The following is a 15458-nucleotide window of genomic DNA, read 5'->3' as shown; positions in this document are numbered from 1 at the left end:
GTAAGGTGTGGACATAGGTAGATGGGATTTGACTGGGCTTTTAAGGGCGGCGTCACGGGGATGCCAGCAGAAGCCGAGAGAGAAGCAAGAGAAGCAGAACGACTGGGAGGCCTGTCAGCCTCCCGGCCCCCCAGCACCCCTGCCTGCCATATGCCTGGTGAACCCCAATAAAAGACCTGCAAAAAACCACTGAGGACTCTGACTCCTCCTTTACTCGGTCGGCTGGATCTTAGAAAACCTGCACTGTGATCCATTCCTGACCCTACAGTTAGTCTGAAAGACAGGAGACTTTGGGGCAAGAGGAGGAAGCATAGATAAAAAACCAGATGATGACCCTGCCTTAAATAGCATGTGTTTTACAAACAAGCACTTACTCTTACCTGCAAGAATTTCCAGAGAGTTGTAGCCTAAGATTCTATCCCACAAAAGCAAGAGTTGATCTGTTGCTAAGTATCCAGAGAAAGCACGGACCATCCATCTAAATGATATGCGAAGTCTACAAGCAAAGATAAAATAAATTTTACCAGTAGAATGTTTCCATACAAAAGGCAGTATCAAAAGAGCCCAGTAAGTTCTATTTTTAAGGTAAATTCTTTATGAGTCTTAGAAATCACCTGGTTGTTTAAAACTCAAGTATTCTCTTAAAAGCTGCAAAAGAGCGATGGTGAGAAACAAGAAGCCCTCAAATTCATGGTCAACATACTCAGAGGATGCACTATATCTGTGGCCCCTCCTTTATGTTATAGTTCAGCCTTTAGAAAAATTATTTCTATGCAAATGGCCAACAGACAAATGAAAAAATGTTCAACATCACTTGTAATCAGGGAAATGCAAATCAAAACTACGATGAGATACCATCTCACACCAGTGAGAATGGCACATATTAAAAAAACTAGCAACAACAAATGTTGGCGAGGGTGTGGAGAAAAAGGAACTCTCCTGCACTGCTGGTGGGAGTGCAAACTGGTCCAACCACTATGGAAAGCTGTGTGGAGATTTCTGGACCTACTAAACATAGAGCTTCCATATGATCCAGCAATTCCACTCCTAGGTATTTACCCAAAGGACACAGAAACATCAATTCCAAAGAGCACCTGCACCCCTATGTTTATAGCAGCACTGTTTACAATAGCTAAGCTTTGGAAACAACCCAAATGCCCAAAAATAGATGACTGGATCAAGAAGATGTGGTACATATATACCATGGAATATTACTCAGCATTCAAAAAAGATAAACACATGCAATTTGCAGCAACATGGATGGCGCTGGAAGGGATCATGCTCAGCGAAATAAGCCAAAAAGAAAAAGAAAAATACCAGATGGTCTCACTCATAGCAGGAATCTAGAAAACTTAAATAAGGGACCAGGAAAATGAATATAAGAAAGTGAAAATCAAAATCAACAAAAAACTATGAACCAGAGACACTTTTTGGGGGTAGGGGCGGGAGGGGAAGGATTGGGGTCAGAATGGGGCGTTTGCAATTGTATGGGGGAATATAAAAATAAAATTTATTATTTTAAAAAAAAAAAAAAAGAAAAATTATTTCTATAGTCTGCTTTTCAGGGTGTGTAATAGTTATCAATGACATGATCTTATTGTCTTAACAGTTATTATTTAAATTTTTATTAATAAATTCCTGAAAGTGTGCTTTAAAACAGCTCATTTTTCCAATTCAATAAATTATATTCTTACATTTCAAATGACCACATAGAACAATTAAAGCAACAGGCAGAAGTTTTTGTCTGATTCAAATCATTTGTTTTAAAATGAAGATTATTAGAATCTAAAAGATCAACCAATAAATTCAATTGAATTTTGTTTTGCCAAAAAAAAAAAAATCTAAAAGGCATGAGATTGCACTGTTTATAAACAGGTCATGTTACAGTAACAGTTTATCTCTGGAATCAGGAAACAAACTCTTTGGTTTTGGTGCCTTAAAAGATAAACTTCCCCTCACATTTCTGTACAATCAATAGCATCTAAACATCCTTTGACTGCCACTGAGAAAATTCTTTTCTGGAATTATTTTAATATGTAAATATCTCTGCTATTTTCTTAAAAGAGAGAAAGAGACCTAGAGATTGTCTTGGTTAGTGTCATATTAATTCTCTTATGACTAGAAAAGACCTCTGTGTTCTTATCCAGATTCCATAATACTGGATAACTATCATTCTAATATAACAAAGTACATGTAGGTAGTAGCTCTGACAAATTAGGCATTTGCTTGGTTTTAGAGTATTTGTTTGTAGAGGCCAATGAAACTTTTATCACTGGAAATTTAAAAAAAATCATTTGATAATTTTAAGTCTAAATTATTAACTTTGACTAATTTTACTGGATCTCTCGGGGTATCTTTTTAGAACAACAGTAACACATCATGCCCATATATATAGGTAGTTTAGAATCAATTTCTTAAAAATAAAGTTTATTGAGTGTAACTTATTTATAGTAAAGGTTGCTCTTATTAATAAGAACCAAACAAATACTTTAGAACTAAAAGTACAATAACAAAAACACAACTCTGACTGAATGACTCCAATAACAAAATGGAAATGACTGAGGAAAAAGTCAGTGAGCTTGAATATAAATCAATAGTAAGTGTAAAGCCTGAAGCATAGAGTAAAAAGAATTGTAAAAATAAAATGAACAGAACATCAGGGACCTGTGGGATAAGATCATTTGTGTCACTAGAATTATAGAAGTAAAGGAGAGAGCATGTGGTACAGAAAAAAACATTTTTAGAAATAATGATTGAAACACTAAGATTCAAGTAGCTCAGCAAATCCCAAACCAGATAAACACAAAGGAATTAATTCTTCTAAAACAGAACTACAAATACATGGGAAAAAATAAATATATACACCAAAGATGGAAGAAATGACAAATACATAATTATAATTGGAAATGCCAATATTTCTTTTTTAATACTCAATATACACAGTAAACAGAAAATTAACAAATATATAGAAGGCTTGAATAAGGCTTGCTTGTTCAACAAATTTTGCTTGACGTTTATAGAACATTCTGCGCCCAATGTTAGGAAAATATGAATTCTTTTCAAAAGCATATGGAACATTCACCAAGATAGATAATATCTTGGGTCATATAACAAATGTCAATAAATTTAAAAGAATTGAAATCTTGTGAAGCATGTTGTTTAACTAAAACTAAAACAGAACTAAGAAAGAAATCAACAACAGAAAGATATCAACAACAGAAAGATATCATCTTTCCAAATATTTGAAAATTAACATATTTCTGTATTACCCATGGTCAAAGAGAAAGTCACAAAAGAAATTAAGAAACAATATGAATTGAATGAAAATGAAAACACAATATAAATATAAAAATTTGTTGGCTGAAGCTAAAGAGTATTTTGAGGGAAATTTATAGCATTGTTTATATTATAAAAGAAAACAGGTCTCAAATCAATGATCTCTTTCACCTTAAACAATTAGAAAGATAAAAGCAAAACAAACCTAAGGAAGGAAAGAATAAGAACATAAATTAATGGTATTAAAAACAGAAAAAACAACAACAGAGAAAATCAATGAAACCAAAAGCTGTTTCTTTGAAAGACAAATAACATTGATAAATCTCTAGCTAGAATAATCAAGAGGAAAAAGTTACAATTATCAGTCCCAGGAATGAGAGAGGTAATGTTACTCTGATCCTATAGATAAGAGGCTAATTAAGAATCATTAGAGACTATTATAACTTTGTTCATAAATCTAATAACTTAGGTAAAACATACAAAGTACCAAAGTTCACTCAATAAGAAATAGATGACTTGAATAGTCCTATACCTATTTAACAAAATAAACTTTCAATTAAAAATCTTCCAGTAACATCAGTTTTAATTCATTTCATTCAATTCAAAAACTGATTTTAGTTTGACAACTGAATTTTTATATTTTATCCTACACAAGAATTTTAATGTATATGTCATTGAAATAAATTTTCCCCTTTAAATGATTAAAGTGTACAAAAAAATTTTAGTTGCTAGCAATAAACTAAATGACTTCAACATAATAAAGAAAAGCCTACTTATATTCAAATATTCATTTCACAATATATAAAAGAGGTCATTTTATGACAAGGTTAAGAAAAAAAGAATTGTGTATATTTCTACCACATTTTTGTTTTATAACCTCAATCATTACCAGAATTCTGTTTTTTAATGACTACAAAAGAAAGAATATCAACTCAGTATTATCACTGGTTGGTATGAGGGATTGCTTTATAAATGATATTATTAAGGCCCAAGCTGCCTGAAATTAAGTGGTACTTCACTAAACGGAAATATAAGACATTCAATCTTGACATAATTTTATGAGGTAGGAAATAAGTATCTTAATTATAAAAATGAGGGAATTAAATTATCATGATTTAAAGAGTTTGAGGCTTGGGTAAATTAACTAATTATACCAGGATTATACAGTTTAGTAGAGACAGAATTTGAATCTGGGTCTGTCTCTTCCATTCATCCACTGTCCATCTGTCCATCTGCTGTGGATTCAACTTGAAGAATACAAATACTAAACTGTTCTATTTCCCGTTACTTTCTTTTGTAGCCTCAAAAAGTTAATGCTCATTTTAAACATGGCTTCCTAAGCAGAGGAAAACACCTGACCAGAGGGGAAGACAGTAACAAAATACTGACAAATCATTTTGAAGCTTCTGCTGTTTTGGACATTGATTTAAGGAGAGAAACAAGTAACATTGTTCTGCATATTCACAGATAACTCACAATGAGATAAATGAGCAAATATTCAAACTTTTGGAAGGAAAAATAAGTACACAACCATCGGTGGGTAACTGACCTGGATTCCTTTAACGAAAGCAAACTTTAAACCAGATAAGCTTCAAAAGCTGTCCCCTGATAGATTTAGTGTAAACTGACTTAATTTTGGCATTATCACATTTCTCACGTAGTATTTGTTCCCAATAATTTTTGCCTGATTTAGCCAACACCTTTCACTATGAATAGAAATTAAGACATTTTGGTAATAAGGTTTTTATTAGGATTTTGGTAATTCTGTCAAGATTTTGGCATTATAATTTAGCATTATAATTTACTGTTATAATTTTGGCATTATAATTTAGCATTATAATTTAGCATTATAATTTACTACTTGATAATTACTGTTTCATTGGGGAAAATTTTTAGTTTAATTTTTCTGAAGAATTACTGTATCTTTGCAAGTGATTTACAGTGATGAAAAAAGAGCCTGCTGATGTCAAACAATGTATTCTTTCATTGAGAGAAAAATACTTACGGTTGAGCCCCAATTTCTCGTAGATGATAAAAGAGCTGGGGGAGATAAGTTTGAAGAAGAGTTTCAAACAGCAAACAGAGTGACACAATGCCCTGCCCAAGAGAGAGACATGTTTTAGTGTTTAAAAATGAGCTCTGCCAACAAATTACTCAAATGGAAATGTGAAATATAAGTCTTTCAAAAATATTTTAAATAAGGCCTCCCCGGTGGTGCAGCGGTTGAGCGCTGGGTTGCAAAGCTGCCCGCAGCCTCTGCAGCGCCGGTTCGATCCCTGGCTGCTCCCCGGCCACTGGAGGAGGGTCCCACATGGCACGCAGACCTCTCCTGCCGCCCGCTGCTCCCCTCAGCAGTGTATTTCGTCAGTCTGCCTGTTCTGCTCTCCCCTCTGGCTCTAGTGAATTCTCTCACCCTCCCGTGCTTCTGACTGTACCCAGTGCTTGAATAAATGAATGAATGAATAAGTAAATCTTTTTAAAAAAGTCATTAAACATTAAAAAAATATTTTAAATGTTTTATATTAAGAGTTAAAAACAGGAAATACATTAACGATTTCTCACATTGTGCTTAAAGTTAAAATTTTATTCCTCCTTGGATACCCATCCCTATGCTAGTCTCCTCTTTGATCCAATAGCATCCCCATGGAACCTGGCATGCAGTATTCAGAATTCAAGGAAAACATCCCTTCTAGAAAATCTGTTCTACTTTGCAAGCCATGTAACATCACTTAGGCCCAGCAAAATTAGTTTTTTCTGGATGCATTCCAGCTTCCAGGTATTTCTCTGGTGTTGCAGCCCCACCCTTTGCTTTCTCCTTCCACAGCCCTTCCCTTTCAGCGGCCTCACCCATGAAGCAAAATATTTCCTGCTTTTTTCACTTTTTCTTTGAAATCTATCCCCAGAGAAAGATTGCTGACTGCTTGAAATTTGCATCAGGAAGTTATCAAACAGAATGTTTAATTACTTAGTATAAAGGTAGTTTTCTGTACTGAAATCTTTTTTTTTTTTAAAGGGCATTATTTGTAGATACAAGAAGTCACTGATTTTAGCAGTGGTTTTCCAAGTGTGTTTATTACTTGACAACTCTGAATAAAGTCTTTCTTATAGCTCAGCATTCCTTATGGCTGATCTTTGTAAGGAAGTTTTAATCCTCTTTCTGAGTTTCTAAAGAAAAAAGGTTGTCATGGTTCCAAATAGTTCAGTCTGGCGGCAGTGGCAAGCCAGAAAAGGAGCCGACAGCCTTTAAGTCTTATTCCACTGGATAAAGGGCAAAGGCAAGGCTGGTCCAATCAATTAGCTGAAAATGGACACCTCAGGTTCAGCATGAAGCTGGAGGGGAATACCCAGAGCAGCTCAGTGTCCAGCTTCAGGGTCCTGTACAGGGAAAACACCAGGAGTGTGTGTGGGACAACTGGTTAAAAAAAAGTTTTTAAACTCAGAGCTTAAATTGTTATGGAATATGAGAGCAAAAAAATATGATGCTAAGCATAAAGTATTAGAAAAGAGAAATATTAACATGGTTCTAATTATTCTAGGTTAAACCTTAATGTAACATAAGCACGAAATTAGTTTGTCTCAGAGAGAAGAAACCCGAGATAATTGGTGGTCTTCATTTGTTCATCTGTGACATCCTGGATTTCTGGTTATTTGTCAACTTGTATTAGCAAAGCATAAGAGCAAAATTGGAGCTGGAGGAAGGTAGAACAGGAAGACACAGGGTTAAACTGAGGAAAGAACAGCCATTTAATTTATTAGAAGTGACACAGTCTCTCTTTGGGAAAATGTGGTCGCCTTGACACATTCCAATGTACTGTTTCTCCTGAAGTCTGTCAAGTCACCCTTAAAACAGGCCCCAAGGAGGAAAAAGTATAATGGAAATAAAACAGATACTGCTTTTACTCAGGCTTGTGGGGAAAAAAGATCTGATAAAGGACCAGCTAAAATAAAACAGATAAAAATGTTCCACTCCTGATCTGCTTCTGTGGAGACCAAAGGAGCTATCTATGGAATGAACATACAAAAACACCTAGTATGCTAACTGCCAACCATCAATAGGAAATTGACAAATAAGTGACAAATGATTGATTTTCATGAACAGAAAAAAGATGACAATGATGATAATCAAAACAAAGACAACATGTGGGGTTGGGGCAGGCCATGGACTATGGTAAAGGATTACAAGTGCTTTGGTAACAGGTAGTAGGTATGATGTGGTAACATACATCTGAAGAAGAATGTGAACCTATACCCCTAAATCACATACAGTGTTGTAAACCAATATTACCTCAATAAGAAACAACACAATTTTAAAAAAGTCTCAATTCCTTCAGGTAATTTTTTAATTCAATGTGATATATCATCAGGCATACACTATATGTGCAACACTATGGTTTCCTTAATGAGCCCAACTTGTTGTTTGTACTTTATTTTAATTCCATACCTAAGTTTAAATTTAATATTCATGATTCTTGTTTTATAAAAGTGATTACAGGTTATTATATGTTTTATTTCTAGGAGAATGGGCCTAGGTTTTAGAATTGAATACTGACTTGGCTCCTAATTGTGACTTTGGTGTAATTTACTGAATCTCCCTGAGTCTTAGTTCCTTTATATTTTATACACACACACACACACACACAATATTATTAGGATATTTGGACAATTAAATTAATGACATCATTCTCTCAAATCTCTAAGCTTTTTTGGTAGTATAAGAGTTGCTAAGTGATTTCTGTAAAGATTTGTTTGTGCAGGGTACCACTATTATAGAGAAACAAATGGTTAGGAGAGTGCTGATGATTTGACATTGATATACAAATTTAAGATGGCTGAAATAGTAAATTTAATGTTATATGTATTTTATACACACAAAGACAACTTAGTACAGTCTAGGTCAATATCATTTTATTTGTAATTGGCTGGAAAATGTGCTGAAAAATTTGAGGCATCTCACAAATCTTTGTGGTGCTAATGTTCCTTTTCATCAGGCAATTTGCTAAGGGAAGAGATACTTTAATGTTGGGGAATCAACTTGTCTTGGTATGCCCAAGTCTTTCCTGGTTTCAGTACTGAAATGTACACACACACACACACACACACAGAGAGAGAGAGAGAGAGAAATAGAAAGCTCCCTGGCTGTTGTATATATGCATGATCTATCTATCTATCTATCTATCTATCTATCTATCTATCTATCTATCTATCTATCTATCTATCTATCTATCTCATCTATCTCTCTCTCTACCCACTCAGCCACACACCTATTTGTCTAATTTTATATCAGATTTATTTGAAGAATTTGATTCACATGATTTTGGGCTCTGGAAAGTCTGACACATGCAGGGTAGGCCAGCAGGCTGGACGTTTAAGAAAGAGTTGATATTTCAGTCTTGGATCTGCAATCTGTAGACCAGAATGGCACGGTGGAAATTTAGTTGAAAACTTTCTGTAGTCTTGATGTAGCATTTCTTCTTCAGCAAACCTTTGTTTTTTCATACTTAAGACCTTTAACTGAGTAGATAAAGCCCACTCACATTATGGAGTATAATTTCTATTTAAAGCCAATTTATTGCAAATGTTAATCACAGCCATAAAAATCTTCTCAGGAATAACTAGACTAGTGGTTGGTTAAACAGTTAGGCACCATAACCTCATCAAGTTGACACATAATCATCAGTTACCTTACTTTAAATGATTCTTGAAAACTTTGATGTCTAAAACCTTATAATCTTTTTTTAATAAAGTTTTTTTTTTAAAGATTTATTTATTTATTTATACAAGCACTGAGTACAGTCAGAAGCGCAGGATGGTGAGAGAATTCACCAGAGCCAGAGTGCGGAACAGAACAGGCAAGTGATGAAATACACTGCTGAGGGGAGCAGTGGGGAGCAGGAGAGGTCTGTCGTGCCATGTGGGACCCTCGCCGGCAGCCCGGGATGGAACCGGCGCTGCAGAGGCTGCAGGCAGCTTTGCAACCCAGCGCTCAACTACTGTGCCACCAGGTGAGGCCCTAAAACCTTATAATCTTGAGGAAGCAATGGAAATAAGATATTTCAAAAAGAAATCTATGAAAAAATACGAATATTGGTGGTATACTTTTCAGGAAAAATTATCAAGATACCTTTTTTAAAAAAAATAAAATTGGCAGAGAATTGTGAATATTATTATTTCAGCGTACTGAAATCCTTGTGTTTATAATTACAGAAGATTTGATTCATCTGAAATTCCACATAAATGTACAAAACAGGTTAAAGATGGTTGCGCTTTATATTATGGTACATGAATTACTGCTAATAACTATTTTTCAAAAACAGACATTACAGTGCTGGACCAAAGAGGCAGTGAGAGGGGGCATTAGGAACACACTCTCCAGAATCAAGGATTTGAATTTAAATCTTTTGCTTGTTTTTACTAATTGTTTAGGGGACTTGGTCAAATTATTTAATTTCTATAAGTCTCAGTTTAATTACATGTAAAATGTGTTTTTACCATTATTATGTTTGTTGGAAGAAATAAATAAAGTACCATGTTCCTGATTCAAAAAAAAAAAAAGAAAGACAACAACAACAGCAGTCACTTACTCACTGAATCCCAGCCTTGAGCCAAGTACATCTTCTCCCTAGACATCTTTCAGCACTATAGTAACATACTACGAACCTCGTTTCATACATGAGGAAACCAGCAGTCAAGGAGAAAAATATGGTTATTCCTATGGCTTCTTTTAAAAATAAAAGATAATTTAAATGCATAGGTATCTATTTTTTCTTTCATTTAGTCGCTAGAAATAAGTTGCTTGACATTATATATTAAAATCTGTTGCTTTAAAACTTAATTGAGTAGGAGACTTTTTAAAGGAAAGAATGAACAGATTAAAGTATGATTTGATCCATTTTTTTATGAACTTACAGAAGGATGAGAAGAGATGGAATGGAGCCTGAAGAAAAACCTCACGTACATCTCACGGAATATCTGATACAATTTGGAAGGCTCATGGTATAGAAAGCAAAGTGGTGCAACTGAAAAACAAAAAGGTGATTGATAATATTGCAGAACTACTAACATTTTAAAAATAAGCTTATGAAACATGAAAGAATAAACAGTATTTTATAGTAATATTCACTCATAAATTTAAAATCATATCTATATTAGTTTTTCATGTTGAAAGAGGGAACATATGCACACATAATTAGTTCAAATAGGCATTCAAAATTATAAAGAAAAGAATAAATTATGAGCTACTATAATCCCTAATCCAAATTTAACAGTAGAATAAGAATGACAGAATGGAATTACATAAAGATATTAAAAATTCCAAGTAACTTCTAAAAACTACATAAAGTCAACTCTCTTAAAAAAAAATTGAAGCAGTAAGAAAGCAATAATCAGACAATTAACTTTTACTTTGTTTTGTAAAGAATACCGGTTACTTTATAAGATTTTTCGTTTTTGAAGACTGATGAGTAAAAGATAAGATGTTTATGGCTCACTTTAAGGCTCATGATCTTCAACTAATTCAATTTGAAAATAAAAATTTTGATTAACAGTTTAGACTCATTGGTCTACACTGGCATATCTCATTATGTATCAAGAGAGTCTTTACAGACTCAAAACAACTCTCCGGCAGTCATTAAATTCAGTTTTCTTTTGCACCCAGTTCTTAGTAATCAAGCCCAGTTGGAGCAACTCAACTGAACACCCAACAGCTGAATGTCACAAAGTCCAACAATGTAAGTGGTCTTGTTCTGACAAATAAGGCCATGCATTTCATCTTTTTAAGCCTCAAGAATATGAGGCAGCATTGGCATATTTATAATGTGGATTCATAAACCGCATTATAATAATTTTAATAAAAAGTGACATACTTATCGGCCAATTCCAACTATGAAATAAACTGTACAGGTAAGAAGTTCTGGGGTTCCATAAACTGTCATTACTGTCATAATGACACGAGGCATTAAGTACGCAGAGGAACCAAGGAGCCAATTCAGCTCACTTCTTTTGACAAAGTGAAAGGAAAATTAATGAAATCCTTTACATTTTAACAAATACAAAAATTCAATTATCTGTGATAAATGGAAGTGTTCATCAGTATTGCTGATGACTAAATAATTAAAAATTAGCATTGCAAGTGACAGGCAGGAATCAATGATACATTTTGTACCCTGAGAAATGTTAGAAGATTGAAACTTTCTTGACATTGTTATCTGTCCATCAGATCACTCAAGTATACCTTTTAAAACCTATTTACTTGGAAAATACTTGCTGCTGGAATTATTAAAATAGAGTAATAAAAAGATAACAATAATAAAAAAGCATATTTTATTATTAAAGGTAAAAATTCATATTCCCTTTTTTTCTCAACTTCAGTTTTAATGGGGTATGACTGGCAAATAAAATTATAAAATATTCGAACTGTATATCATGATTTGAAAATTTATATTTTTTATTTTTGAAAATTTACATTCTTAACATTTTCAGGTTTTCCATTTTAAATTCCTCACATCTTTATAAGAGAGACATAAGACAAAATGTCACTATAACTATGTATATTGTGTTAGGGAGTTCTGATTTCCCAAGAGAATAAAGCAGAGTAGCCTATAATTCAGCACCATCAAGGGGAGCTCAATGCAAAGTTCCTAGTACTTCCAATGCTTTTCACTATTTGCTAGTTTTAAAAACTTTATGTCATTCACCATGGTTGATGTTGAAAACAAGGGTTTTTTCTTTTTTTCTTTTTTTAACAACGAGACGTGTTAATTTATTGCTGATTCTTTTTTACAGAAAGTAAAACATTAAAGTATTTTTGTATAGTGTCAAGGGTGGAGAGTAGCTATAATGGGGACGGCAGTCTTCAAGTTTCTATTCAGTACATGGAAATTTAAAATGAAGTGGCATTAAGGTGTAGAGCATTCTTCCTCTTGCTAACCCTCAGTAGGCTGCTGCATTTCCCATTCGATGGTGCATGAGGCCAGGCACTCGGGGTCTTAGACCACAGACCACACACACGTTCTCACGTCTACCTCAGAGGACCGGCTGTGTCAGGATAATTGTAGCTGTGTATGCCAGTATTCTGGAGAAACCATGAACTCAAACTCAGTGTTGTCCTTCCCTTCACATACTTTCTGACCTATTATTTTTAAAAAAGACTTAATGAGAATTAGTTCAGGAATTGAAAGGCCTCATTTTACACTTACTCGAACTAAATATTTAGGTGTTTCTCTAGTTACCATGGGACTAGAAACTGTAAGCCACAGAAGCATTTTCACAGTATGTTCTAATTCTAATTTGTCAAGCAATCATCATCTGAGCAATTATGGTTTTAACACTTTACTTGAATTTCTTTAAGTAAAAAATTTGGACGTATAGATGCTAATCTTAATGTTTAATACACACTTGTTAAGTGTGTGGGTGTTGTGATATAAAGTGTGATCTTCACGTTTAGTTTTCTAAAATGTAATAAAAACAGTGAATATTTTAAAGTCCAACTTACCATACATTGAAAATCCATGAAAAGGAATTACACCTAAAAACAAAAAGTATTTCTTTTCAATTAGCAGACTGAATTTTTAGGTAAACTTTAAAGGATTAAAACCCAAAAATAGAAACATTTCCAAAATTTTTGCTTCCACTTTGGTCATGAAAGTCAGAAAGGCCTAGTGATGCTAGTCAACAAAAACGCATGCTTTTTAATGATTTTAGAGAAGCAAATTAGAGGTTTTCAATATACAACCAGTTAAATCTATATTGATCAGGTTGAAAATTATAACTTTGAATATATGTTACAAAAAGCCAGGACAACATCACAACAAGGTAGATCACAGAATTAAGCTTAAGAATAATTATAATGGTCACTAGATTATGTCCTCTCTGAAACAACTTCACCATGTAATTATAAAGTCAATCTGTTAAAAGTAAGTGAGCATTTCAAGCCATCTCCTTGGATAGATGGATTCCTTTATAAACTTACCAAAACATTATATCATAAGATGTGGCCTAGAAAAAATATTGACAGGAATATGATGCAAATTCAGTGTAAGCTTTGGCTAGAATTGTACACAAGAACACATTCATATTCATAGGAATACTCGAAGGCTAAGAGGCTGTACTAAACATCTTGTTACATTCTAAGAGAAAAATTGGAATTTGTATAGTTTAAGTTCAAAACAGAATCTCTGTAATAAATAGCACTGTTCATCGAATACTAAGTCAGGTTGCAAACACAGTCCAGAAGAAAGCTGAGTTTGCTTTTTTTGAAAAATAGTATAGAAATGCTTTATTCATCTGACATGTTCAGAGGTAAAATCCCAGTGTTGTTAGGAACTAAAAGTCCAGTTCTACAGGCTTATATTCTTACCTCTATTACATTCTCCTTTGGTGAACCATTCCAATTTGAGATAATCCTTAATTCTCATTGTTATTTAATGTTTCTTAGAATATCCCTATATTCTTCCACATTACTACATTACCATATTACTTATGGAATTTGATAAGTACACTATGTCCTCATCTAAAGCATCATAAAAATTCTGAACAAGACAGGGTGAGAGCAGAACTTGTCACACTAGAGACCTCTTTCCATACTGACAGTAATTCATTAACCAACACCCCATGGTGCTAAGTTAAGAGGACAGAACAGTTGTCAGTTAGACTGGTTGGGTTCATGTAGCTACACTTAAGAGCTGTGTGTGTTTTGGGGTAAGTTTCTTAACTTCTCTAAGCTTCAGTTTCCTCATCTGTAGATCAGAGATAATGCTAGAACCCATATATGGCATGATTACATGTGATAAAGGCTATCGCTTGACCATTAATCCACAAATAGCTTAAGACCTTCATAAATGTCATTTATTGATATTACTATTCATAAACCAACTCTTTTTCTTTTTTGGTTCTAGAAGTAATCTATCAGAGAAGAGCATGCAGACAATCCAGGAGTATTCTGAACCTGTATACCAGGCCAGTCATCTTTAGAATTCTATTCAGAATCACTCTCAGGTTTCATAAGCTAAAATCCTCAGGATCTACCTTTTCCTAATTTCCCTGGTCTTCTAGGAGACATCATGGATTCATGTTGTTCAACTTTGCTTACATCCAGTGTTGCTTATCAGTTTCCTTGATCATTCTATTTGATTTGTCATCCTATTCTTTCAAAACTTTCCTACTCTTCAAATGCAGAACTCCCTTCCTTCTTAGGAAGGGAGTGACATGAACTCCCTCACTTGTTCTTTACTGCAAATGTTCTTTACTGCAAATGTTCTTTACATTTTTCATTTTTTCTCATTTCCTTTTGGGGAGCTCTTCAGAGGAAGACATAGCCCTGTCCGAGTTAGAACAGAGCTAGAACATTTTCACATGTGTACCTTCATCCTGTTTCCTTGACTTCCATAGGGGTTGGTTTGTTTTTGTGTAGCCTGTGAGCTAAGAGTGGCTTTTACGTTTTTAAAGGATTATTTCAAAAACAACAAATAAAAATAAATGACAGAGACTGTGCCAGGCAACATTTAAAATATTTACTAACTGGCCCTTTACTGAAAAATCTGCCAACCTTTGTTTTGGGATCCTGCCCCATCAATTCCTCTCCCCACCTCCCTCCCCCACCATTTATGTGCATCATATAAATGTGTGTTGAGTATCTATTATCTAAATGTGTGTTGAGATGCTGTTCTAATAACTAGTTTTACTTTTTATTAGGGGCAGAAAAATGAAAATAGGAGACTATATGTCAGATAGTGCTAAGTGCTCTGAGGGAAAAATAATAAAGGGAAGGGTGATGGGAAAGTCTTGCTAATAAAGAACCACTGGAGCTGTAGAGTTATTGATAAGGGATGACCAGAAAACCCTGGGCGTCATGCGGTGATTGACACAAATAGGAATAAGTTTATTCAGGTTAGCTGATCTAAAGCAGGAAGTGGTGTTGTTTTCACTCCTGCTAACGGAGGAGTAGAGAGAAGAGATGGGTGGGTCCTATCAAAATACCCATATATTTGGTCCCTCCTATTTCACTGCAAACGTTCAGCCAAAGAGATTATAAATATGAAGGATAAAGAGGAGGAGGAAGTGGGCCTCCCTGGTGGTGCAAGGGGTTAAGCAACACACTATGAAGCAATCCGTAGCCTCTGCAGCACAAGTTCAATCCCCGGCCGGCCAGGGAGCTACCCCAATGGCACAGCAGACTTCTCCTTTCT

General features: G+C 34.4%; 1 protein-coding gene across 9 annotated transcripts in view; it reads right to left on the bottom strand.

Annotated features, from left to right (window-relative positions):
* TBC1D19 (TBC1 domain family member 19) overlaps positions 1 to 15458 on the bottom strand; it is a 120415-nt gene that overhangs the window by 10425 nt on the left and 94532 nt on the right. For all 9 annotated transcript variants that reach the window (XR_005129005.2, XR_005129006.2, XM_054688503.1 and 6 more), the window contains 4 exons: positions 12767 to 12799; positions 10183 to 10292; positions 5282 to 5373; positions 381 to 496 (listed from right to left, as the gene is read on the bottom strand). Coding sequence is in view for 7 of the 9 variants with exons in the window: in XM_054688503.1 (XP_054544478.1) it covers positions 381 to 496; positions 5282 to 5373; positions 10183 to 10292; positions 12767 to 12799 (351 nt within the window). In the remaining 2 variants the exon portion in view is untranslated. The remainder of the gene's footprint in view (positions 1 to 380; positions 497 to 5281; positions 5374 to 10182; positions 10293 to 12766; positions 12800 to 15458) is intronic.

Source organism: Talpa occidentalis, unplaced genomic scaffold (assembly GCF_014898055.3).
Source record: "Talpa occidentalis isolate TD23 unplaced genomic scaffold, MPIMG_talOcc4v2.1 talOcc4.6, whole genome shotgun sequence".
NCBI lineage: Eukaryota > Metazoa > Chordata > Mammalia > Eulipotyphla > Talpidae > Talpa > Talpa occidentalis.
Note: the sequence above shows the minus strand (reverse complement) of the source record. Positions and strands in the feature narration are given on the sequence as shown.